Source organism: Haliotis rubra, unplaced genomic scaffold (assembly GCF_003918875.1).
Source record: "Haliotis rubra isolate DU_JTF1 unplaced genomic scaffold, ASM391887v1 Scf30, whole genome shotgun sequence".
NCBI lineage: Eukaryota > Metazoa > Mollusca > Gastropoda > Lepetellida > Haliotidae > Haliotis > Haliotis rubra.
Genome location: NW_025766969.1, coordinates 2,270,372 through 2,295,321, shown reverse-complemented (window position 1 = coordinate 2,295,321; position 24,950 = coordinate 2,270,372). Strand labels below are relative to the sequence as shown.

The 24,950-nt window shown below is 37.0% G+C and overlaps 3 protein-coding genes across 4 annotated transcripts; 1 reads left to right on the top strand and 2 right to left on the bottom strand.

The window, feature by feature from the left end:
• Positions 1 to 318: 318 nt before the first annotated feature.
• On the bottom strand, positions 319 to 5,257 carry LOC124282584 (tetratricopeptide repeat protein 32-like). The gene is made up of 3 exons (XM_046718592.1): positions 5,062 to 5,257; positions 2,564 to 2,721; positions 319 to 784 (listed from the first exon to the last, which is right to left on the bottom strand). Exons 1-3 carry the CDS (start codon positions 5,205 to 5,207, stop codon positions 654 to 656), a joined length of 435 nt encoding a protein of 144 aa, XP_046574548.1. The 5' UTR covers positions 5,208 to 5,257; the 3' UTR covers positions 319 to 653.
• Positions 5,258 to 13,716: 8,459 nt separating this feature from the next.
• On the top strand, positions 13,717 to 17,715 carry LOC124282583 (F-box only protein 5-like). Its single transcript, XM_046718591.1, has 5 exons — positions 13,717 to 13,951; positions 14,941 to 15,626; positions 15,919 to 16,033; positions 16,191 to 16,319; positions 16,512 to 17,715. The coding sequence occupies exons 1-5, from the start codon at positions 13,949 to 13,951 to the stop codon at positions 16,695 to 16,697; spliced, it is 1,119 nt and encodes a 372-aa protein (XP_046574547.1). The 5' UTR covers positions 13,717 to 13,948; the 3' UTR covers positions 16,698 to 17,715.
• A 990-nt stretch (positions 17,716 to 18,705) lies between these two features.
• LOC124282582 (tRNA-splicing endonuclease subunit Sen34-like) lies at positions 18,706 to 24,134 on the bottom strand. 2 transcript variants are annotated; one of them, XM_046718590.1, is made up of 6 exons: positions 24,007 to 24,134; positions 23,087 to 23,224; positions 22,225 to 22,322; positions 20,686 to 20,902; positions 19,684 to 19,845; positions 18,706 to 19,410 (listed from the first exon to the last, which is right to left on the bottom strand). In XM_046718590.1, exons 2-6 carry the CDS (start codon positions 23,118 to 23,120, stop codon positions 19,223 to 19,225), a joined length of 699 nt encoding a protein of 232 aa, XP_046574546.1. In that variant the 5' UTR covers positions 23,121 to 23,224; positions 24,007 to 24,134; the 3' UTR covers positions 18,706 to 19,222. The 2 variants fall into 2 exon arrangements, with proteins under 2 accessions (XP_046574546.1, XP_046574545.1); XM_046718589.1 differs by lacking the exon at positions 24,007 to 24,134 and adding an exon at positions 23,749 to 23,917.
• Positions 24,135 to 24,950: the final 816 nt, after the last annotated feature.

Genomic DNA, 24,950 nt, shown 5'->3' with positions numbered 1-24,950 from the left:
GGCAGGAATACTTAGGAAAATCCATAAGTATGGTGTTTTCAGGCAGGATCTGGGATCCAACTCACACCAAGTGATCCAGGCACTGGTAAGGGCTGTAACGGATGTGAATTGATGCACCTTGGATGACTTAGTCATCCATACTCCCTCTTCCTTAAGCTTCTTGATGTTTAACATTATCACACTGCCTCCTTTAGTGTAACATCAACTATAATTACCACAAATCCATTAAACGTGTTTCCTAGACCACTGAGCTGAACTAGGTTGTAACAAACAGTGTTCACATTACAGTCTACCACAGTACAATTCAACATTAACATCTTTTTCGTGTTCAGCATGAGCTGTTCCTGGGGAAAAGGTCAAAATGTTTCTGGACCTACAATAAATCTGTTGGCTGACATCTTTAGCCAAATAGATCCATTTCTGGCCTATTCTTAAAAAAATCCAAAAGGTCATTTTCCCTGTAACAGATCTTCATGAATGAACCCCATCTCTGAGAAACAGAAATTGTCCAGCTGTTTGTTTTTCACAACTTCTGTAAACTTAACACAATGTTGATCAATTGAAAATGACATCTTGGCACATTCAACAATCAAGACAGTTATCTCCCTTCAGTCTGACCAGTTATCTCCCTTTAGCTGCAGGTCGAGTTACCATCAGGTGTGGATGTTTGTCTTTCTCTTGTTGAGATCGTCCATTGACTGTTTGAGACAGATCTGTGCTGACTCAAACTCCGGATCAATAGACAGGGCTTGCTTCATGTCACTGATTGCTTCATCAAACCTCCCTACAACAAAATGCAGGCCAGGATGAAGAGAGAAGTACTCCTCGTTGTTATTACTCAGTATATAGTCTTTCAGGGACCGTTCACACACACACACCACACGCACGCACGCACGCACGCACGGCACACACACACACACACACACACACACACACACACACACCAAATTATGTAAGAACAATTTGGGTCTTTTCTGAAAAAATGAGGAATACATTCTTAAATTATCTCAAAAGCATGACACATGAAAATGATTTTCAGTTCAGGGTAGCTATAATTGATCCCCCATCCCATCCTCAAATTAATTACAAGCTAAGGGACCAATCATAATTTATGGCTCGGGGGGTGGGGTGATGATGATTCTTATGGAAAAGCATATACAAAAAAAAAAAAAAAAATTAAAAATAATTTTAAACATACTTTTATGTACAAAATTGATAACCCCAAAGCATTAGTCACAAGACAAAACCCATCAAAGTATTGATCTTATATGGCATTTGTGAAAAGATATGTAAAAAAATCCCAACCACAAATAGGAAAACATAAAATGCCTTAGGTATCAAGAGGACATCTGCATCATCAACAGTGCTCCTAAACAATTAACCAAAATGCTTTTAAAGTACTGGCGATGTGCACAAGATAATCATTTAGCTATACCAATCATATTCAATCACAAAATGTAACATGCTCAGAGTATGATATAATTCAAAATTAACAAGGTTCAAGTGAATGAATGTTTTCATATTGACAACATGAAGTAAACAAAACCAACACTTTTTATGTTATTAAAGCAATAAGAATTGTCAGTACAATCATGTTATAAAAAAACAATAGGGAATCTGGATAACATTTTTGAAAAGTTAAACATATGAATACAAGAACTGTTCACAAATACACAACAGAAATACAGAAATGAAGAACAAAGAACAACATGTGCGCTTACTGTGGTAATAAACAACACATGCAACTGGTGTAATATGGAAAGTAAACAGATCTTGGACAATGTCCTTGCTTTCTCAGGCATGAAATAATAGATCATATTTCCTGTATCAAGCCACCTGCTCCAATATTTCTCTTACCAACCTGTAAGAATGTTTACAAACATCCAGTAAAATGAACCTGAGAGTAATTTTATAAGCACCCAACATCATAATCCATTTGTTTTTGGTTATTTTGGAATTATTACTTAAAATAGCAGTGAAGAAGGGATACACTTTTGGATTGTAAATATTATTGAAAATGACTGTCCTTCATCAGTGTCCATTGTGAATGGTCTGAATAGGACCAGAGACCATATAATAGATTATATGGTCTCTGATAGGACATACCATCCCCTTAAAAACTTTCTAAGAACCCAGATAACTTGTTATAGTGATGGGGAAGCCTAGTGGTTAAAGCGTTCGCTTGTCGTGCTGAAGACCCATGTTTGATTCCCCACATAGGTATTATATGTGAAGCCCATTTCTGGCGTATTCCCACCATGATATTACTCGATTATTGCTAAAAGTGGTGTAAAACTAAAGTCACTATAGTGCTGTGGGAAGTGTTATTCAACAGTCACCAGAAGCAATGAAAAGATGTTTTCCTTTTTCCCTGATGCATATATGGAATAAAAACATTTATTTATTTTTTTCAAAAGATCATACCTCTGGCCACTTTAAAAGAGTTTCACATATTCTACCATATAAACAAACCAAGGTCTTCCGCTGGGCAAGTCCAGCTTTAACCAATAGGCTATTCCAGCAACCCTTCAAAACAATACGCTTCTTTAAGACAGCACCCTACCAAGTCGGTAGTGTATAAGCCCACGGTTGTAGAAGGTGAAGGACATATGTTGGTCACAGCCTAGACCTCTTGTATAGTCATTAATCGCTTCATCAAAATCCACTTTCTGGTACAGGATAAATCCACGATTGTTGTAAGCAAGTCCAAGCTTTTTCTGACTGAAAAGATGAAGAAATGTATATGAATTCAGAATTCAATCACAGTTTACAATTGAAACAAGATATAGAAAAATCAAGGATTCAGTCATCAATCATTTGGAATGAGAAGTGATCAAATTGAAATGTAGAGTAAATTTGGGTCAGTCAACAAGATCAAACTAACAATGGCTTGAACTCTTTCGCATACCATAAAATAAAATAACATATTAAAGCTTGTCAATACCAAATACCTGTACTTTTTGTATAACTAGTTTCCCTATCATGCACACACATGTGTCACTACTAGCCAAATCATGGCGTGGCATCTAAATTGCTGACAAGTGTTAGCCACTATATATACTTGTACATGTACAAGCATCAACCCATTCATGCTTCATTGATTGTTTGTTTTTTCTAGAACAATAGGTCTGCAGCAAATATCAGTAGAAAAAAAATTAAAATACAGCATTGCTAATTTCATAATGCATGTCATAATAGATGTAACTAATGTGATGGTGGTGTGTGGTTCTGTGCATAGAGCTCAGGTCACACATCAGTTGAAGTTAAGCAATGTTGTTTCGCGGAGAGTCCTTGGATGGGTGACCGTGTTTGGCAGCTTGACTCCTGAGATTTTCAAGGAAGGACTTCAGTCCTTCCTCATCATACTACAATGACATATTACCTATACAACTGTACACAGTACAAATGAGAGTAGTAACAGGTGAAAATGGTCACATATACCTTTGTCAGATTGTCCGATAACCGAAAAAAACAAAGTGGCCACATGAAATATTACATAAAATATAAAAAGCATCAGTTTCAATCATTAGTTCTACACATTTCACTAATCAAATATATAACACATAACATTTGAATGTTAGTGATACCTGTGTGTATTGTCTTTACTAATCCAGCTGTTTATATGCTTTTGATAACACATCCTTTGATACTGTGGTGATTGAAAAAACTGACTAGACTGACTCAGAGAAAGGATGCTGGATGTAAGAATAGTGTGAAGCAGATCACTTGTATTCACTTGTATTCACTTGTATTTACTTGTATCACTTGCCATTCACCACGGTTTTAAGTGTCTAAAGTGTAGCAAATTTGTGCATAAATATCAGCATGTTCTTGACTCATACAAGCATGGAGGCGGAGGGATAGCCTAATGGTTAAAGTGTTCACTGTTTCATGCCGAAGACCCAGGGTCGATTCCCCACATTGTACAATGTGCAAAGCCCATTTCTGATATTTCCCGCCGTGATGTTGCGTAAAACTAAACTAACTCACTCATAAACATGGATTCATCAGACATACAAGGAATGAGCAGAAACGATTATCTAGCTTGTCAGCAGTGAGTCTTACTCTGAGTTTCTTTGTGATGTTAGCACCCACGGGAGCACCACTGCATCTCCCTTAATGACAGTGAAGACATTGAAGTCAGCGGAAATCTGATTCAAAATGAACTTAAATATACAACCCTGTTGGTGTTGTTGGAACTGTGCTATGTGCTATCAACTGATCACATGCCTAAACAACTGTTACAGATATTTGTTATGAAATATCAGGTGCAAAACATACCAAATGTGTGATCAGTTGGTCGTCTTCGATGGACATGTTGAACAATGTGTTCGTGGTCATTTTGAAAATAACCCTGTACTTATTATTGAATAATATTGGGAATTCAAAATAGCCAAACCACTACACAATTCACGCAAAAAGGTGTACACCTCACTGATTAATCACATCAAAGTCATTTAAGATAACCTTCAATCAGAAAATACTACCTTACAATTCACATTTAGCATAAATACATGTCATCTTTGTCTACATGTCTAATTTTGAATCAGGACATGACCTCAGATGTGTAACTACAATAATATCGTCGCTCAGTCTTAAGGATAAAGTTCATGATAAACTGAATATGTTGTTTACATATCTATATTTGTATACGTACTGCCCTATATAATATATGTCTACGTCAAACAGGACAAGTGTCACAGATGTCATGTATAATAGTCAAGCAGAACACATTCCATATTCAAAAAAACTATGCTGACAAATAATGAATGTCAGTCGTTTAATGTACCATTTTAAAACCCTTCCTTTCCTATTGATTCAAGACACGTTTAAATTACAAACATTAACACTTCCTCCTCAAATACGCCTGCCCCCTCAAATACGCCTGCTGATTGGGACTGTTGTTTGTAGCTAGAGATACGGAATATTTAGTGGTGCAAATAGGAAGATTTGTAAATCAACAAATAATTATTATCAAAGATCTGACATGTTGAACAAAACATGCCTGTTGCGGATGGTATACATAGTTTCATTTCTCCATCTCCGAGTCTGAGGACTTACAGTGCGCTCCTTTCATTTTGGTCATTGAGGTTTTTCAACCTTATCGATGCATCTTCAATAAACTGTGTGTAAAATTGTAATGCCTCATCCCTCTTTCCCAACCTCTCCAGTTTCTCCGCTTCGTCAAACAACTCCTCCGTTCTCATTTCCCTGAAATGAACAAGACTGAAAGACAATCGTCTCTTGCAGGAACTAAGGGAGGTCACTCTGATCTGCAGGTGCCCCGTTTCAATGTAGTTGATTCAGATTTGTGGTTGTGAGCCCGCCGTCTTTTGAGAGCACGGAAACCCGTTTTTGTAAATTGCAACTTATTGTTCTTTATGGTTTTTGTTTTGTCTATTACACATACTTAATTTATCCCTAGTTATTTATCGAAATATTATTTATTTCATTAACAATATCAAATCATACTGGGGGTTTTTATTTTGAAATCTTCGTCATACACCCCTTAATGTCGAACGACGGACGGAGCAGCAAGTATACCATCTTTTGACGTTTTTGATGGTGATTGATAATATATAAATATTATATATATATAAATAAGTTCATGAACAATATGACATCAAAGTGTCGAACATATAGCGACCAGCATGGGGGACACGCCAGATATTGATCGTCACACCTCATCGTCATTACACCTTCACTTATATTTTATCAACTCTCTTATTCCTGTTGGTAGTATAATAGATTCAGGAGGGTATTGTTGGACTTGTACCCCTTGCATCTTCATGATGGTACTGTTGGAGATTATTTGGGGACATTATTGTAAATGTCTACATCAGATAATTCCCGTCACAATTAACAATTGAGATTCAGTGTCAAGATGCTAACGCCAAGCGCTACGCATCACTCTGAACAAACAGAAGCTGAGGAGGGGATCCCGCTGTGCTGACATTTGGCTTTGAACTCAAATGCCGTGTGTCATAAAATTACACCTACTCACTGCATTATACATTAAGAAACAATTAACCAAATTTAAAACATTGAAAGTCTTCCGTGTGACATTTTACATCATTACTTGGCGTTTGTGAATGGAATACAAGAAATTTCCACCATCAAGTAAGCATAAGCTTAATTTACTTCGTTTCAGGACTTGCATTACTGCATCATGTTTAAATCAATTAATTAATATACCCGTGAAGGTCCGGGTTAGAACTTAGAATGAACCTTCAGTAACCCATGCTTGTCGTAAGAAGCGACTAACCGGATCGGGTGGTCAGGCTCGCTGACAATCACTGGATTGTCTGGTCCAGACACGATTATTTACAGAGGGACGCCATATAGCTGGAATATTGCTGAGTGCGGCGTAAAACTACACTCACTCACTCAATTAATTAATAGAACCATTAAGAGATACGGAAGAATATTCCATGAGGAGAGTAAGTATTTTACAAACGCTTCCAGCAATGTTTTTTTCACGCGGAAGGACAGATGCCACATCTGTCAATCTATAGTCTTTGGTCAAACAGGTCAATATTTAATTACAGGTCTTTACCTAACTGGTCAGACGGGACTCAACTTCTTTTTACTGTTGCTTCGGACATCCGCTGTTTGGGATTATGTTAATAAACGTATATTTTCCTAACCTTTGAACTTTCTAATCTATATCTTCCCTCAAGTAATAATCCGGATTAAGATTAGCTTAAGGGGTTTTCCCACCTTTGAGGAGATACCTTGTTTTTACAACAGATTACTGTCTGATAAAGGGACACCATACGGGGACATTTCAAACACATTTGTCCCCCGTTTGAATTGTACATTGTAAACGAAATAAATTACCCACAGTCGACCACAAGAACGACGAATTGATATACATATTCTATAGGTTTAAAACTGTGATAGGTCAACATAATGCAAGCAACCGTCAACGATGCTCCCTTTACTCTGCTCCGATTCATCCAAGTGGCTTTTGACATGACCCCCATTCGTCAATTGAAACAGAATGTTAGATAGGCCTCGTAACTCCCGGCGTGGGTTGAAGACAGGTGTTGACAGGTTGTGTTGTAGATCACAGCTGTCTGGGTACTTTTACCGACACAAAATGATTCAGTTGTATTCTACATGTATCTGTTTTCTATTGGTAATCTAATGGCGGATCCAGAGGGGGGTTCAGGGGGTTCACCTTGAAAATTCCTGGACCCATCTATGTTACACACACGAATCTCGTAAAGTTCCCTAGACCCATCTATGTGTTACACACACAAATCTCGTAAAGTTCCCTATACTATTCAGAGTCAAATACGATTTTAACCAAAAAAGATCCATAGCAAAACATTTTACTTCAACCTAAAAACATCGCCTGTTAAAAGTAAATGTTCCAGAAATAAATATTTTGACATCGTGGCTCTTGGCTTGGCGTTGCGATCATCTTTGCGCCAAGATCGCTTGGTTAAAAGTTGGTGCAATATCAGTCATCTGTGGTGGGTGTTGGAGGGTGTTGTAATACAATACAGTTACACACCTAATCATTATGTATGAGAACCAAAAAGATAATCTGAAGTATGGAAACATCACACTTGCTTCACCAAGTCATTGAGCGAATAAATGAACATTTCAGTCAGCATATCACACCTATATCAAGGTGATATTTCAATAAGGGATTTTGCATCTGAGTGATTGGGTTGGGTTAAATACTGATTTTAACGTTATTCCAGTTACATCTTCATGTCGAGGAAAGCTGACAGTGAAGCAGGTCTCAGCTCTTGACCGCTTTGGTGAAACGGTAGTGTGCTGACAAACCAAAAGACATAATCAGGGTGAACCAGGATTCGAACCCACAACAGTAGGTTTCTAGTATCCCCCATGGCCAACATTTCCGCTGACTGAGCAACCCATGTCCTTGAGCTTACATAATAAACTGACGTGGTTGATAACATGAGCAACCTACCAATCCGGTACAATGAAACACAAGTAGTCTGGTCATATATTCACATTTTAGCCAGTCACAAGCATTGTTTTCTCAGCATCAACTGTCAAATAATTCACAAAGATGCATTAGCTCAACTAATAATGTTGGAGCCCAGAGATCAGCTGTGTCCAAAGTACATTACAGTAGCTAAAACTATGGTTGGAGAAATGACTCAGCTTTTCCACCTCTCAACACACTGAAAGAAACTTCAGGTGTTCCAAAATTCTTGACAACACGTAACACACAAAACAGCAATAAATGATAAGGATTTATTTACACTTTGATGACAGACATGAATATTTTGTAAGAAATACATTGAAAACAGACATAATGCAAATTAATGTTTTACAAGAGCATGTGCAAGTATTACTTGATCTTGCAGTTGGAATCCTGGGCCCTTATTCTCATAACGTTCGTAGCCATAAGTATTCTTAACTTTGATTGTAGCCAATGTGTTAAGAATGGGCTTAAGAAGTTCATAGGGCTGCGAACGTTTCGAGAATAGCTAGCCAGATCCACTGACATTGATTTAACCCAATCTTCATGAGCTTTTCTTTAGATAGATAATCAGACCAAAATATAATATAATATGTCTAAAAGAAGCCAATAAACCAGAAACATGTTCTTATATAAAGGCATGGAAAGCTGGTGTTGAAGGTATTTCCTGTGTTGTGTCAAAAGGCATTCACTGCTTCTTGGGAGATTTACAATGATTATTATGTTATCTCTCCTGTATCTGCAGTTCACACACATTGCATCATAGTTATCTCTCATATACCTTCTTGAAGAACCATGACTATTTCCCTGATGATTTATACAATTTACTACTTGTACATAAAACATATGCCTACAGTACACATCAGACATATCTCACAAGTATATTTTCTTAAAATGACCTATTTGACTGATTTAGAAGAATTACCATCTTATTGCAACTAACAGAAACATGCAAATACTAACACCCCACCCCCCTTGGCATCAGGTAAAGAATGACCATTAGAACAGATGATGGAGGCAGCCGCAGGCTTAAGATGACTTGTACAGGATCACCAAGATGATAAATGATGAAAAGAGATATCTGCAGTCTTCACCTAGCATCAAATACAATCACTGAGAAATGGTTAAGGAAGTAAAACATCCATACACTTTTCAGACTGAATTTGGATTTACACTGATTTCAAAAGCATTGCAGTTAAATCCCATGCTCTTAAATCAGTTAAATGCTGGAGATAATAACCTGATGTGAGTTGTAGTGATTCTTACCAGTTTAGGTGAAACCTGAAATCATATAACTGACTAAATCAGTGTTTGGTTTGCAGATCTAAAAGATCAAATCACAGATATGGATCAGTTCTAGTCTCAGCTATGTATACATATGCATCGCCTGCACAAGAGATGTTAAAAGATTGAGTTTATTTGCTAAAATACTTTGGATTATTCAGTTAACAATAAGAGCAAGAAAGCTTAAACTAATAACCAGTCAGCCAGCTGTGAGTTAGCATCTGTGAACACCATACTCAAACATTTTACAGTAATAACACTTAATGTTTACACCCAAAATAAAAAAATCGAATATTTCATTCATATTTGTGATGTCTTACATGAATTGGCAAAACTCTACTTATGTAACATAATAATAAATTATTGTTTGTAAATATACTTGCTTACTTGATTAATGGCAGTAGTGGTGATGTTTCATAGAATATATACTTTCCTGAAAATGTTCACACTACAGTTTACATGCACTAACAATTCAGCTGAATTCACTGAAGGAGTAAGTGAATGTTTTTATTTCAAACCAATACCATGGCAGTCTGAAATTAATTGTCTGGACCAGACAAGTCAGTGACTGGAGCCAGCAGCCACAATCAACACCACTAGAGCAATGTGACCTACATTCAGACAAAGAGTCTCACCACCTGATCTAATTGAGTCGACTTCTTATGGCAATAACTTACTGGGGGCCAAACAGTTGGTAGTGTGCTATCGAGACCAAAAAATTAGTTTGAATGAATAACACTGTTAAAACAAAGGATACTTCTTTTTGTTCTCTTCTTGTACATTATTCTGTAGCCACACTCACGACATCGGATTGGATCACGTGCTCGGATCTCATTTTCCTGGTGGCATTCTGAAACAAAGTATTCAATAGTTTACTTCACATGATTAAATATTTGCAATCACAAAACAGACATTACAAATCCAGAATCCTTTATCAAGACCATTTGAAAAACTATAACAACTACACCTATTTTGATTTGCCAGATAAAAAGAAAAGCCAGCTCTGCCAATAAGTAAAATATGAATAAACACAGATTATTTGCAAATTAACAGGTGACACAATTTCTACACGTCAGAAGAAAGGCAGGATTATCATAATCCCTGAATTTACAAAATACCAATAAACATCAAGGAAAGTATCATATCTCACACAAGCAGTTAAAAAACTCATTTCATAGCAAGTATATTAGATCCATGTAACTTGGTTCTAATACATATTTCATATTCAGTAATCAGACATCAGAATTCATTGAAACTTGACTAACAACACACAAAAACATCTTATTCACATCCTCTTTGTCATAGCTTGTTGGCCAATGCATTCATGACTTAAATGAATAAAATATGTTTAAATCATATCATAGACACTGCACCTTGTAACTAATTATATAGCTATTGATCTAAAATGCTCGCCATATGTAACTGATCTAATACCACCATCTGTGTCTCCCAACGCTATGATCTTCATGCATCATTTGTACAGATATCTTAATCACATCCTCTTTCTCACAATATTACAGACACTGCACTTTGTAACTATTTATGAAACAATTGATCAGAAAAGTTCATCATAATATGTAACTGATGTTATACCACCATCTGTGTCTCCCAACGCTATGATCTTCATGTATCATTTGCACTGATATCTATGTTTAAAAGATCCCGTTATAGATACACAAAGCCAATGGAATAATCTAGAATCAGGGGCAAGGGATAGTTTGTCACCTCTCAAATTAAAGCAATCTGCATCTCATATTATTGTCAGCAGGTGACAGTCTTGTATAACAAATTTCTATGTAGTATTTTATTGGGTGAAACAAACCAAAATGTTTTACTGAACACAAATATATTCTTGTCTGTACACAAACATATTCAAGTGACTTGCAGATTCAGTACCTATCATGATCTTTATTTGAATACTTTACTAAAATATGCATATGTATGAGATGTACACCTATTTCACTCTCCAGTAGATTTCCAGAATGACAAGTGCCAGTTGTAATTTGTGTACTTCCATAATGTAATATGTTTAACTGTATATACAGAAAAGGTGGCAATAAGCAGTGTCCTATGTCCAATGCCTTTGTATTTTCAGACAATAAAATATATTCAATACAAAACAACATGAAACATTTCTTCATCAAATAAATCACCTATGGCAGATCACATCACATGCATATTCAAATCATTAGTATCAAGTCTTCTGTATTAAATATGCTATTCCATATTGAATGAGAAAGACAGGGAAAAATAGAAAAAGAATATTGCCGACAATATTTGAATAATTAAACCTTATAAAGTCAATAATAGAAGTACAATACAAGATCAGTGTCTGGAAAGGATCACCACCAGACATTTCCTGAGAACGCAGCCCCAATAAAAAGTATTGTGTCTTGTTCAATTGCAGTTATGCAGTCTTAACACCTTGCTAGTAGCACAGGGCAATAAATGCCATCCTACTAATAATGTACTTTGTAACTACCTGTGTTCAGTTAACTAAGAATGTCATCTGTATTTATTGTTTAAGGAGGCAATAAATCAGATGGGATTTAGTTTGTCTTTTTTATTCCTAAACAAAATATTGTTGTTTTTCTCTTTAATTTATAAGCAGTATAGAGGGAAAACACTATATAAAAACTTGGTATTGAATAACATTGCAGTCATTTCTATCTTCCACCAGATATGAACTGTTTTTGTGGATCTCCCATCCCATGTGATTTCTGATAACATCAAATAGCAGTTTACACAGAGATTATCGTGATGGTTTATTGCCTTAACAATACATTAAACATCCAATACTGGTTACAAAAGGAGATCAACACAGTTTGACACATCTTCATATCACCAGTTGGTAAACAGTCCATGTTTATGACTTACTCATGGATAAAAATCAAAAGAAAAGATCCAATTGTTCAATATGAACAAACTACTTTCTGTAAACATGGCATGTATACTATAAGTAGAGTAGAAAATAAATCCAAGAGGCAAGTGTATTTATCATCTGATACCTTTGATAAAAAATAACGTTATTTGGTTTATTTAATGCTGCACGCACAACTAAGGTATTTCGGCGATGGGGTAGTACATTTATTAAGAAATGAGGGGAACAAAAAATAGACATTTTGAAAGAGTGGTAACATATCTTGGGACTTGACTTTTTTTTTAATGAAAATTAAAGTCAGGAAATGTGTACCAAATACATGTACAATCTGACACAAATTAATATTTGTTAACCTCAGTGGTAGGCAACACGTTTTTTACTTCTCTGGGGTCCAAGCAGAATCATGAGAAGGATTGTAATTTGAGCATTAAGATTAAACCCTAGAACAAACACCCTTCATAAAGAGCACTGTTCATCCTTTCACAGATAGTCAGCCACTCAGGGTCAGAATCCTTACAAAACCGATTCCTCAAGGTGATGTAATAGCCCTCTAACCAGAAGCTGGCAAAATCACTGAAATGAGACATCCTAATTCCCCTTTGAAAACAATAGCCCTGTATAGATTAGTTACAACTGTAAAACAATAAAAGTGTGCTTGTCATAATTAGAAGTACTCTTAGAATTAGCTCAAGAACATGTGTTGACAATGAAGGGTATAAATTAGAAATGTGTCACATGTTCCTTATTTCTGGTCCTGATACTGGAGCTAGATAGTCCAAGCAAGTGAACAAGGTAACACCTACAACTATTACCTAGGCCTTCATACTGTTGTACCAAACAAATTATATTGAAACATGTTGATATATACAAATATCCCTCCTTGTCAGCCTGGCAACTTCTTCTAGGACTGTCAACCAAGTCTACATGAAATAATAGTGTATCTATTTATATTATTATCTTGTACTAGTATATGAACATCTACAGTGCAATTTACCTCCACAAATGTAAACCATCGTTTGTTGTTTAGTCGTACCACCAGGAGTCTCCTTCCCGGACTGCTCCATTATATGACTTTTTCTGAAATGGTATAATAAGGACCTTTTTAAGAAATGACAACAAGGTATTCTGGGGACAAAACGATTCATACACGCTGGGCAACATACAACTGATCATTGTTAACAAAAAAAATTGCCTGATCATGTACTAGCATTCAAACTGTAGCAAAAAACATCAGAAAAGAACCCACAATCTTACTCAATACTGCCAAGGTACATCCAACAATTCTATTTTACATCACCTCTTTGCTGACCATTAGTCATTTCTTTCCGTTCAACATAAAATGCGCGAAATACGGACAATTTCATTACTATACACTGACATGGTAATAAAAACATCTTTCGCAAGGAGAACATTTTACTCTTTTCTATTTCACAAGTGGATTACTTTTACATTTCCAAGAAACAAAGCTTGAAAAATGTGTGTTTTATATGTGCTCCTACTTTGTAATTCACGTGCTCTTGTTTACACCGGAAAGACAAACATAAGCAGTGGTCTCGTCAAATCACGTTATACGTTGTGTATCTCGCGAGATAAACAATTGCGAATTCCAGCGATTTGATTGGTCGCGTGTTATGTGGCGAACGATTTGAACTATGAATGCGCTTCGTGGTGTACGCTGCAAAAATATTTCTCGAGGATCACTACATGAGCTATGATATTAATCTTCAGCGGCCCTTGTCAAATGCTGTTGACCACTTGAACTCATTTTTTACCAATTTTACAAACATTTCTTACTACAAAGGGATATATCTCTCGATATGGTGAGTACCTCGCGAAGTCCTTCCCGCTTGGCTTGAACAGGCACGAGCGGTTTGGTTTCACTTCAAAATCTTAGCTATGAAATATATTGTTTGATACTAGACTGTAAAATTGTATGTATCTGAACTACAGACAAAATTTGATGTCGGATCGCATAAAATATTCAAATCTTGGTGTACATTTTGCCCAAAGTATTTCATGGCGGTCAGGAGGCGCGCCCCAACATGGACAATGTGACGGTGGGCGGGGGTCACAAGATTCTCGAGCGTCATCATTCAAGATATTTTTCCTTTACTAGTGTAGTTCTTACAACTATTGGCCTTTGTCCTCATTGTTAAACTTTTGGGGGGGATACGGGCGGAAGTCTTACCCCCAACTATTTTTAAGATGTCCGATGTTGGCAAAAGTGATATTAAACCAAAATTTGTATAGCAATAAGTCAGGTTCGTCATTGACTAACACTAAGTAAACATGCTAATACATCAAACATACACGATTTTTTTATAGTATCTAAGTCGGAAAATATATCAGATTAAACTTAAAGAGTGCCCAGTGGAATGGGACCCCAAGTAATTCGGCTCATCGGTACACAAACAAGAAAATGCAAAGCCATGATGTAATATGGAACACATGGCCCCAGAAGCTGCAGGTGTCCACCTGTTAGTGCGCAATCAGTCACTCACAAGTGTGGTGAGAGATTAATGCTTAGTGTGTTAGATTGTTACTGGTGCCTTAAAAACACTACTCAACCTGATGTATTTAACATTTGATATGTTGCATGGTTATTACCAAAGCAGCAACTGTTATGACATTGCTATCATTTCACAATTCAATAATTGTGACATTTACTTTTTTGGTTTATCAGTGTATATATGTAAATTTGGAATTTTTGTAATGGTAACAGTAGTATATATTTAATGTAAAAAAAATTAATATCTTCATCCTATGATGTTAACTGTGTTATAACAAACTTTTGTTTCATTTACTTCAGATGGCAAGTACAGGGTACCAGAGATCTCGGAAGGTGTCAATGCCTGCTCTTCACATCAGCAAAATGGACTATTCAAATGACTTTTCTGATGTAATCAAGAGTCGCTCAATTAGCACAAGTACTCCAATGGCATCAAAAATACTCTCCCCATTGAGTTTGTATTCACCTGGAAATGACAGTGGTTATCCTGATTCCCTTGTGGAAGATACTAAAACATCAACAGACCTTTTAAATGACACAGCTTTTCTTGAAACCACCCCCTTGGTTTCAACAGACTGTGACTTGCCCGAGGATAATGCTTATCCATTACAATTTTCAAAATGTGACGATATGACATGTGACACTGACTGTGCCTCTTCAGCCTCTCTTGAACATGATTGGCTAATTCCTGAAGAGGAAGAAGTGTTTGAGAAGCGGCATAAGCGCCTCTCTGACTTTCCAAGATACAGTTTGGAATTTGAATCTGGTGATCTGGACTCCAGTTTTGGTGCATCAGGTTTAGCTGACAAATTGGATTCTGTTGGCATACATGATGTCATCCAACACTTCTCCCCTAAAGAGCCTGACCGTCTTATTGGGAGGAAGGTGGGACTGGAGAAAGTTGACATTTTGAATGAAATGCATGCAAGGAGCATTGAAGGAGTGTCTCTTGTACTGTCATACTTGGAACCAAAGGAATTGTGCAGGTATGGTAAAGGAATATGAAAACAATATATACAATGAACAACGCATGGAGTAAACAACTTCTTTCAATATTGTATCTTTCTTCACCAGTCGCTGTTCCATTATCAAGTTTTGTGGGTTTTTAAAAAAAATTTCAGATGAACTTTAAATATTAATTCATAAAAGGTATGAAACAATGATATACATTGCTGCAATTCATTGTTTTAGTTTTATTGTCAAACATACATTTTTCTTTTGTTTGTTAAAAATATGCATTATTTATTCCACATATATTAAATGTCATGTCCTTTGCAGGATTAGAGCTGTATCCCGGCAATGGAAAACTATTTGTGACACAGATAACAGAGCTAGTGCTAGATGTCACAAGTACATCAAATCTCTCAAATCAAGAGCAGCCTCTGTCGGAAAGGTAGGTTTCTCCACCATCTTAACATGTTCTCCCTGTAACTGTGACCTGTCACTGAAGCAGGATATATTCGTGTAACTGCAACTTCATATGCAAGTTCACAGCATTATCATAGTATTAGTGTCTTCAATTCTAAAAAGTTCTATATTTTGTTTTGCAGGAGAACCTTGGGAAGACGAAGACTGGACATCGACATCTGACACCAGGGGGATTACTGACATCAGTTCAACACACACCACGCTCACCAAAGAAAATGCCAGTTGTCAACCTATTTACTCAGCATTCTCAGGTATGTAACACGATACATCATACAAGACAACTTAAACAAGAGGTTTGTAATGCAAGGAAGAGAAAACCAAGATCATAACTTATGGTAAAGTTATTTTGTATTCAGAATGCTTTATGATAATTATTTTCTGCCATGTCATTTGAAATAAATGTGTGTTACATGAAACTAAAAGTGCCAAACATCTGATTTCAGGTTGTTTCTTCTCTGAAAAGTGACGACACATTAAGACATTGTCCCAGGTGTAATTCTGCAGCCAAGACCCATTGTGATCGTGGTGTGTGTACGAGTGACAATTGTAAATTTGATTTCTGTGTAAAGTGTTTCTGTGAGCATCATGGATCTCGGGAACTGCGTGCCAGTGGCACTCAAGAAATCTAAACTGGACTCAGTAGGCTCGAAAAAGAGCAAAAGAAATCTTAGACGGTTATAGCGGTGACTCCTGCCAAAACTTCACCCTGTAGAAGCTTTGCTGGACAAAGCTAATCCATCCATACAGTTAATGCAGCTTGAGCTGACCATCAACAGATGACGAAAGTGCAATACGGTTAATGTGTTCATTATGACAAGGTGCTGGCATCAACAATTTACCACAATATTTCTGTTGAGGTGACGATGCAAACAAAAGCGACAATCGCAATATTTCAGGATGTGAATCTCAGTTTTGATACTAGGTTCTCTTTACAGAACAGTTGCATTATGTGATGATCTCAACAATGCATATCATATTACAAGACATTCCTCCATGGAACATTATTTTTTGCTGTCAAGCATATAGATCACTTGCAGATCACTCAGATGTGTTCATTACGAAATGACCTATACATCAATCCAAAATTAATTTATGGAATCAAATGAATCAGTATTGAAATCCATCCTAAAGTTATCTTGTACTGCCATACCAGAAGTATTTATTTTCTTTGCCAAAAGAGTCTTTCAAAACCAAAGAATTTTAGTGTGAGAATGAGATAAGTATGAATGCATCTTTGTTCACTCTTGTACATATGTTTCATGATTGTGAACAAGACACATGTGCATGAAATCCTGCATTATGAGAGACATTATTTTATTCATTTGTAAATGTGACATTTACAATAATTGAACATGTTGACAGGATTGATTGGCATGAAATTTTTAATGAAAATCTGACTATTTTGATTCAAATAGTTTATTTTAATATAGAAATGGACAAAATGATGGGACATTTTTATGGAGTATGAATGAATCTTGTGAATGTTTTATCTCTTCTACAAGAACTTAACATGTAAAACGACCTTGACAGTCATAGACTTGTAAGGCGTAAAAATGTTTTTACATGTTAAGTTCATGAAGAAAGCTATTCATTGTCATTGTTAGTGAATGCTAAGTGTTGAAAACAAATAAACTGTTACAAAGCAAATTACATGGTTTTGTCATAATTTTGACATGTGTTAAGGAGGGGAAAAGTTGTGGAGAAAGTTTTGGCCAAGTTGCTGTCTATCCTTGTGTGAAGAAGCATAATAAGCAAAGAACCATTTCAGTATTTGCTGTTATATCTTGCCTTGATACAAGATTTTTGGTTAACTCTGTCACTTAGTAATCTCTGGATGAAAGTACTATTCAGTGACTGCTTATCCATGTCTCACAGTTCTGACCCAGTCAGTTATGTGCTCATCCTTTTTGCCATGCAAGATTTGCCTTTTGAGTGTTTCCAGGTTTGACGGCACCATATCCATGTCATTGAGGCTCCACCACAGTGGAGAATGTCTTGACCATAGGCTTTCCTCCTGTATCAAGCTATGACAAAACTGAAATATAACACGTTATATTTGGGACTACACTTTCTCAGTAAAGTACAGAATGTAGTACTTTCGCTGGGTTGAGTCCAATCCAGGATTTGAACCCACACTTGTGTGCTGGCAAGTCGAGCACCTAATCGCCAGCAGACAAAGTCAGCCATCTAACCCACTCAGCCACAGTTGCTTCAGGCTCAGGGAACATAAACAAACATCGAGGGTACATCAACCCATGCCCTGTGACCAGTGAACAACTTATAATGTACAATTACAAGCAGTTGGACATAATCTCAATTAGCAGCTTTCATGACACAAACATTGCAAAACTCTTTTCCATACCAACCAAATGGTATTTGCATTTATCTTGAATGGTTTCTTTTAAATATCAACATGTTTCAATATAAAGTGGAAGGAAACGCCAAAGTGATCAATGACTCTAACCATTACCACTCATACCCCTCAGTGTAGGTATGGTGGTGACAAGCAAAAGATCTTTATCAGGGTTAATCTGGAGTGTGGCAGGTGGATCCTGTCACAAACAAGGGATGCAACTTGACACAGCTGGAGCATATAAAAACACTCAGCCACACTCAATGAAGTATAACCAAGCTGGCTGGAAAGAATATAGAGTATTTTATTCACCACAAAATATTAGTCTTATTATTTTTATAACTCTGGGGAAATCGGGTGAATTATAAGCAAGTGTACTAGTCTGGTTAAAGTGAACCAGGCAGTTTAGGTAGCTACAGTCAGAACTCATCATAAACATCCCTTCGTGAGTAATGTCTGCAAAACACTTCAACAATCTTGCAGCTACTTGTAACACGTGAATATCCCGCCAAGTAAATAAGTTCAATATAAGCACACTTGGATGTCAGTTGTTTCACTTATTTAAAATATTGGCTAGTATGGGAATTGATTGATTATTCCAGTATGAATCTTATTGAAGTCTCGGTGCGCTCATGAATTGTGCAGAAATCTAGGATAGTCATCATACTGGATCCAATCTACTGACATATTGTAACACATGTTCTGCTATTGTGACTCAAAGATTCCCAAGTTCAGGAAATCATCACCTTCTCCAGGACTGACCACTGAACACATCTTCATCCCACTGACCGGTATCAGCAATCAGCTGATACCGGTCCACTGTAGTGATGTACATACAACTTTACCCTCACTGTCTACAGAGCAAAGGAGAACAGTCTTCTTGACGTTAGATCCCAGTCGACCCATGGATATGATATCCAAAGCAGTCAGCTTCTCTTGGTGGGGTTTGCAGATAGCAATGTAGAATGAATGGAAGCGTGATGGGTCACCTGGAAGGCAATAAAGGAAGAGCTTTTTTTTTTTTGATTGCTAAATCTTCAGATGTTTTGCAGTGTTCACAATATTTAATTTTCCAGCTTTTGTTAGTCAAACTGATCAAAATCTGGACAAAAAGGGGATAAGGCCTTTTTTCAATCCTGGATTTAACCATATATATTGGTGATTGAAATTAATAAGACATATCTTATAAACATGATTTAGTCTTTGATAACAATAATTTCAACTCCACATATTTTTCAAACTTGATTAAGCAAATTGCTCACCTGGGTAGACAAGGAAGTCTCCCCCAAACTTCCCTCCACCTGTCATATAGTAGCCTCTGCCCCACAGGTATGAGAACACCTGACACCGGAGGCGTTCATGCTCTGACTGGGGGTACTTCCACTCATTTGTCACTGGTTGGAGCTCATCTTGCCATGGACTTTCTACAAATAAGCATAGATATACATTCAAAGGAATGAAACAACCCTTTAATATGTCAAGTTTGTTAACCCCCTTTCCTGGTGATCATATTGTTTAGTATATGCATCCACAAAGAAATTTTTCTTCTTTTTGAGATAGGAGATATATTTGATGTCACTGGGCAAGACAGTATGAATATTACATCTATGCTCTCTGTGTCAGTGATACTATACAGAAGCTCCAAATTTCACAAACTTGCTCATGGTGACAAATAATAACCAAGTCATCTTCAATGATGTCACTGCAGTTGAAATTGCATAACAACACTATCACTTCACCATCAATTCAGTGAATATTGTTTTTAGTCTACATTTGCAATATTCCAGCTATATCATGAACAGCTTTTAAATAATCTAGTCTGGCCTTCTCAAACCAGCGGCACTCAATGTGCAGTCAGCATCTTGCCTGACCTCTTGATAAAAAAAAGTTGACTCATATGTCATTCAATAGAGTAATGGGTACCAAGTCGAACCCTGATAATAGTTACAGTCAGACCAAACAAGATCTGGCATAAAATCAATAAGTAGGAAAAGGGAGACTCTAGTGATTCTAGATTCTACTCATGACAGGTTATTCATTACCAGGTGGGTGGTACAATGTCTGGATCACAATTCCAGAGTCCCTTGCTGCTATATTGCTGAAATACTGCTCAAAGTTGTGTAAAACTCGATTAGTCATTCAAGTAGGTAGTTCAACCTACACATTATTGCTAACAAACGCTTAACCAACACATCATTTTACTTTCAAACATAAGCTCACAAGGACAAATATAGAACTTTTTTCTTGGAAGAATTTGTAGTTACGAGTGAAGGTCTGAATCATGGAGTTGTCCTCAGCAATGGCAGGAATTGGGATTTGCTCCACATCAAACTCTTCCTCTGTTTCTTCATCCTCTGCTATTTCCTCCCCTGCTTTTCTCTTCTCCTCCAATAGCTTTTGCTTCTTTGCTTTCTTTCCTTCTCTTATTTTACTCATGTGGCGATAAATTTCTCGTTTTCGATCTTGTCTGAAGGATTCAATCTGAACAAATATACAATGAAAAACATGATGGAGTGAGTGAGTGAGTTAAGTTTTACATCACACTCAGCAATAATCCTGCTACATGAAGGCGGTCTTTAAATAATCAATCTGGACCAGACAATCCAGTGATCAACAGCATGCTCATCGATCTACGCAATTGGGGTAAGAGGACATGAAACACATAATGAAAACTCCAAAGGAGGCGTCATCACATCTTCATGCATATGTATCTCAGTGGACTAGCACTATAAAACCAACTTAAGTCTGGGCTAGTACAAGCAGCCCCACATACACACACATGAACGCGTCATATGAGCGAAATATTCTCAAGCACATCGTAAACCCAATTTCACCTCATGCATAGGTATCATTTTGGAGTGAAATATATTATATCATGAGACTGATCTTTGAAAACTTAAATGGAAAAAACTGAAAAATTGCCTGACTTGAGTGACAACTTTTCATGAAGTATACTAAACAGTTTATTAGTTGATGAGTTAGAAAAGATGCCTACCCTCATTGGTACATCTTTTATTGGCTGTCATACAAACACAAAACGTAATCACTTAATTATTCTTGATTAGCAAAGAGTACCAGTGAACCACTTGCTTGTTGTGCATAACAAGTATCACTAAGATATGTTAAACAATTTATTAGTGATGTTCAATGAAGCAAACCCTACCCTCATATAGACCTAACACAAAATTGCTGATTTAGAAACAAAAATATACACATAAAAAACTACTGAACAGCAAAAGGCAACTTGTCTGATATGTATTCAAAGAAATATTGAACTGTTTACAACTTATAGCCTGTAAAGACAAGTGTGCTAAGACAAGTGTTACTTTAACACAGACTTACAACAGGCATAGTTTGATCACTTTGTGGAATGGGCCCCTGGAAATCGTACTGATCTTGAAAAATAATATTCCAAATAGGGGTCCACCTTGAGAAGGTATATTTTCAATTCAGTGAAAACAAACCCCGCAAGAATGATAATTTTGGAGAAAGTGTAAACACAAACCCTTTTCGTGATTTTTATTTTCTATCATGTCACCTGGGCCATGTAACCTCATGCAGAGAATTCCTTAGGGTCACTTTGAGGCAGTCTATGGAAGCACATATTTCATGTCAATTTTTTTTGCATAGTTAATATCTACCATGGGAAAAATTACATTCATGACAAAACCTTAGAGTAGTGCTCTGTTAAATGGCTGTTATGAATTGTATGTTATAAAATACTCTGGCATGAGATATTCTGAGGCAGATGCGTCCAATACTTGTTCATCACTGAACAAAATAGAACAACTAAAGATGATCACCTGTCCCTCATAGTTTTCATTTCTCATATTTCTGAATGCTTCAGCTTTCTTCTCGTCTGGCTCTGGGAGACTTCCACCATCAACTAACTCTACAACACCTGCAATGGAAGAATACATGGTTGTAGGACATAACACATCAGTAATATACACTGCTGGTTAGAGCATGAGTGTGAAACTGAGCGTGGTCGAATGTCACTTTGAACAGTTTATCACAATGCCTCAGCCTGAGGTGAGGTGAGGTGAGTGAGTGAGTTTAGTTTTACTGCACTCAGCAATATTCCAGCTATATGGCAGCGGCCTGTAAATGATCAAGTCTGGACCAGACAATCCAGTGATCAACAGCATGAGCATTGTACTGCGCAATTGGGATGCGATGACATGTGTCAACCAAGTCAGCGAGCCTGACCACCCGATCCCGTTAGTTGCTTCTTACGACAAGCATAGTTGCCTTTTGTGGCAAGCATGGGTTGCTGTAGACCTATTCTACCCCAGATCTTCACGGGTCCCTGAGGTGAGGTGAGGTGAGGTGAGGTGAAAGCCTGAAATAGTGCAAAGTATACAACTTTGATGAAACCAATGTGCACAGGTATGGTTCTGAAGAACTAAGAATTATAAACAGGGCAAATCTGGATTTGGACCCCAAATAATCAGATAATCCCAGCACCGATAACATCACCAATAACAGACACAAGTTTGCACAGGCTATTGGTGAGCAAATAATAACAAATCTAATGTGGGCAAGTGAATCTCAGTAATTTACCTGCCCAGTTACCGTTCCCCTACCCAAAATCAATACAGAGCAGTGCTCTGATGTTATACTATCAAATATTTCCTGATCTAGAGGTACATGGATCTGTACAACCTTTACTGATAAGCAGTTGAGTTTCTTCAGGCATCAGCTGCACAGGTAGTCCCAGGTGGACATTCTGACGAGGGGCACGAGGAAGACATCCAACCAATGTTCCTACAATGCGGTAATCTTCACGCAAAATGCGGACATCTGAAGGACGAATTTAAAAATGACAATAAGATGATCGTATATTTAATTACTACATGGTTTGTGACATGTGTTTCATTACCATCAATGGGGCAGTCATCAATTTTGTACATAAAAATATTTTAAAATTATGCTTAGAAATTATGGGAAGGGGAGGGGGGTCATTGATTTTGTACATGACATGCAGGGGAGGTCACTTATTTTGTACATAAACTTTAGGGGGGGTCATTCACATTGTACATGCTTCTCCATAAAAATCATCATCACCACCCCTAGCCATAAATTTTGAACGGTCCCTTATCAGCCTTATTTTTCATATTTATTAATTATGAGAAGAGTATAGAGAGAATGAAGTATACCTGTAGTTACACAGTTCATGGTCAGCTATCAGAAACTTGAAAAATGAATGAAGTAGTGATTTCTGTTGGGGAAATTCATTTTTTGACCATCGTCTGCTAAGTAAAGGGAGGTAATTCTTACCACGATGTCAACCAATCAATGTAAATACACAGTATCAAACTCATTACCTTCTGCATTCCAGACAAGCGCCTTGCCGTGTGTCAGTGACACTTTCACCTTATTAGCCATTTTCCTTTCCTTTGTGCCGATGGCTATGATAACAACGTCAGTTTGTTAACGTGACGAAACGCAGTCGAAAACATTATCACTGGGCGCCGCCATGACACTAAATATACTGATGTTCTCATAAATATTTAAATGGCAAAAAATTGTTAAAGGATAGCATACCATCGAAACTATATAAATGTTGGAATATGTGTACTCACTGGCTTTTTTATTGCATTTATTCCTTATAATGATAATTTCAGTCGGATATATTTCAATAGGACCTCAATTCTCTGCTGGGCTTCGTCTCTATTATCACAATTTACGCAAACTGATACTCGCAAAGGGATCTGGAACCCAGTTTACTTCACTTTGTGACGTCGGACTCCAAAGACCATGACTGACTGACAACTATATATATAAAAGTCACATAAAATATATGTGTGTGACTTTCTGTGTGTGTGTGTGTGTGTGTGTGTGTGTGTGGAGGAGGGGGTGGGGGGAGAGAGAGATTGGATAAGGCAGAGATCATGGACCATTTTGAACATTAGAATAAAAAATGGCCCATTAAAATTTTGAAATTTTCTATTGATACAAGGGCAGTGGCCTATTATAAATTCAGAAAATGACTAATAAATAAGCACATTGTCAAAGTTCTTTATCCCAATCCCTGGTGTGTGTGTGTGTGTGTGTGAGAGAGAGAGAGAGAGAGAGAGAGAGAGAGAGAGAGAGAGAGAGAGAGAGAGAGAGAGAGAGAGAGAGAGACTTACCAAAAATATTTGTATTCTCATCATCATTTCATACAGTTTCCGACATATTATAACATATCCATAGTCTTAATTACATATCCGACATAAATATCATTACATTAGCATTTTAATGAGAGAGAGAGAGAGAGAGAGAGAGAGAGAGAGAGAGAGAGAGAGAGAGAGAGAGAGAGAGAGAGAGAGAGAGAGAGAGAGAGACTTACCAAAAATATTTGTATTCTCATCATCATTTCATACAGTTTCCGACATGTTACAACATATCCATAGAGTCTTAATTACATATCCGACATAAATATCATTGGCATTTTAATGGGAGTTCGGCAACATTAATGAGAAAATTGGACAAACGTTAAAGCAGTTTACCCCTCCAAGTACATGTACATTCATTGAGAGGGACG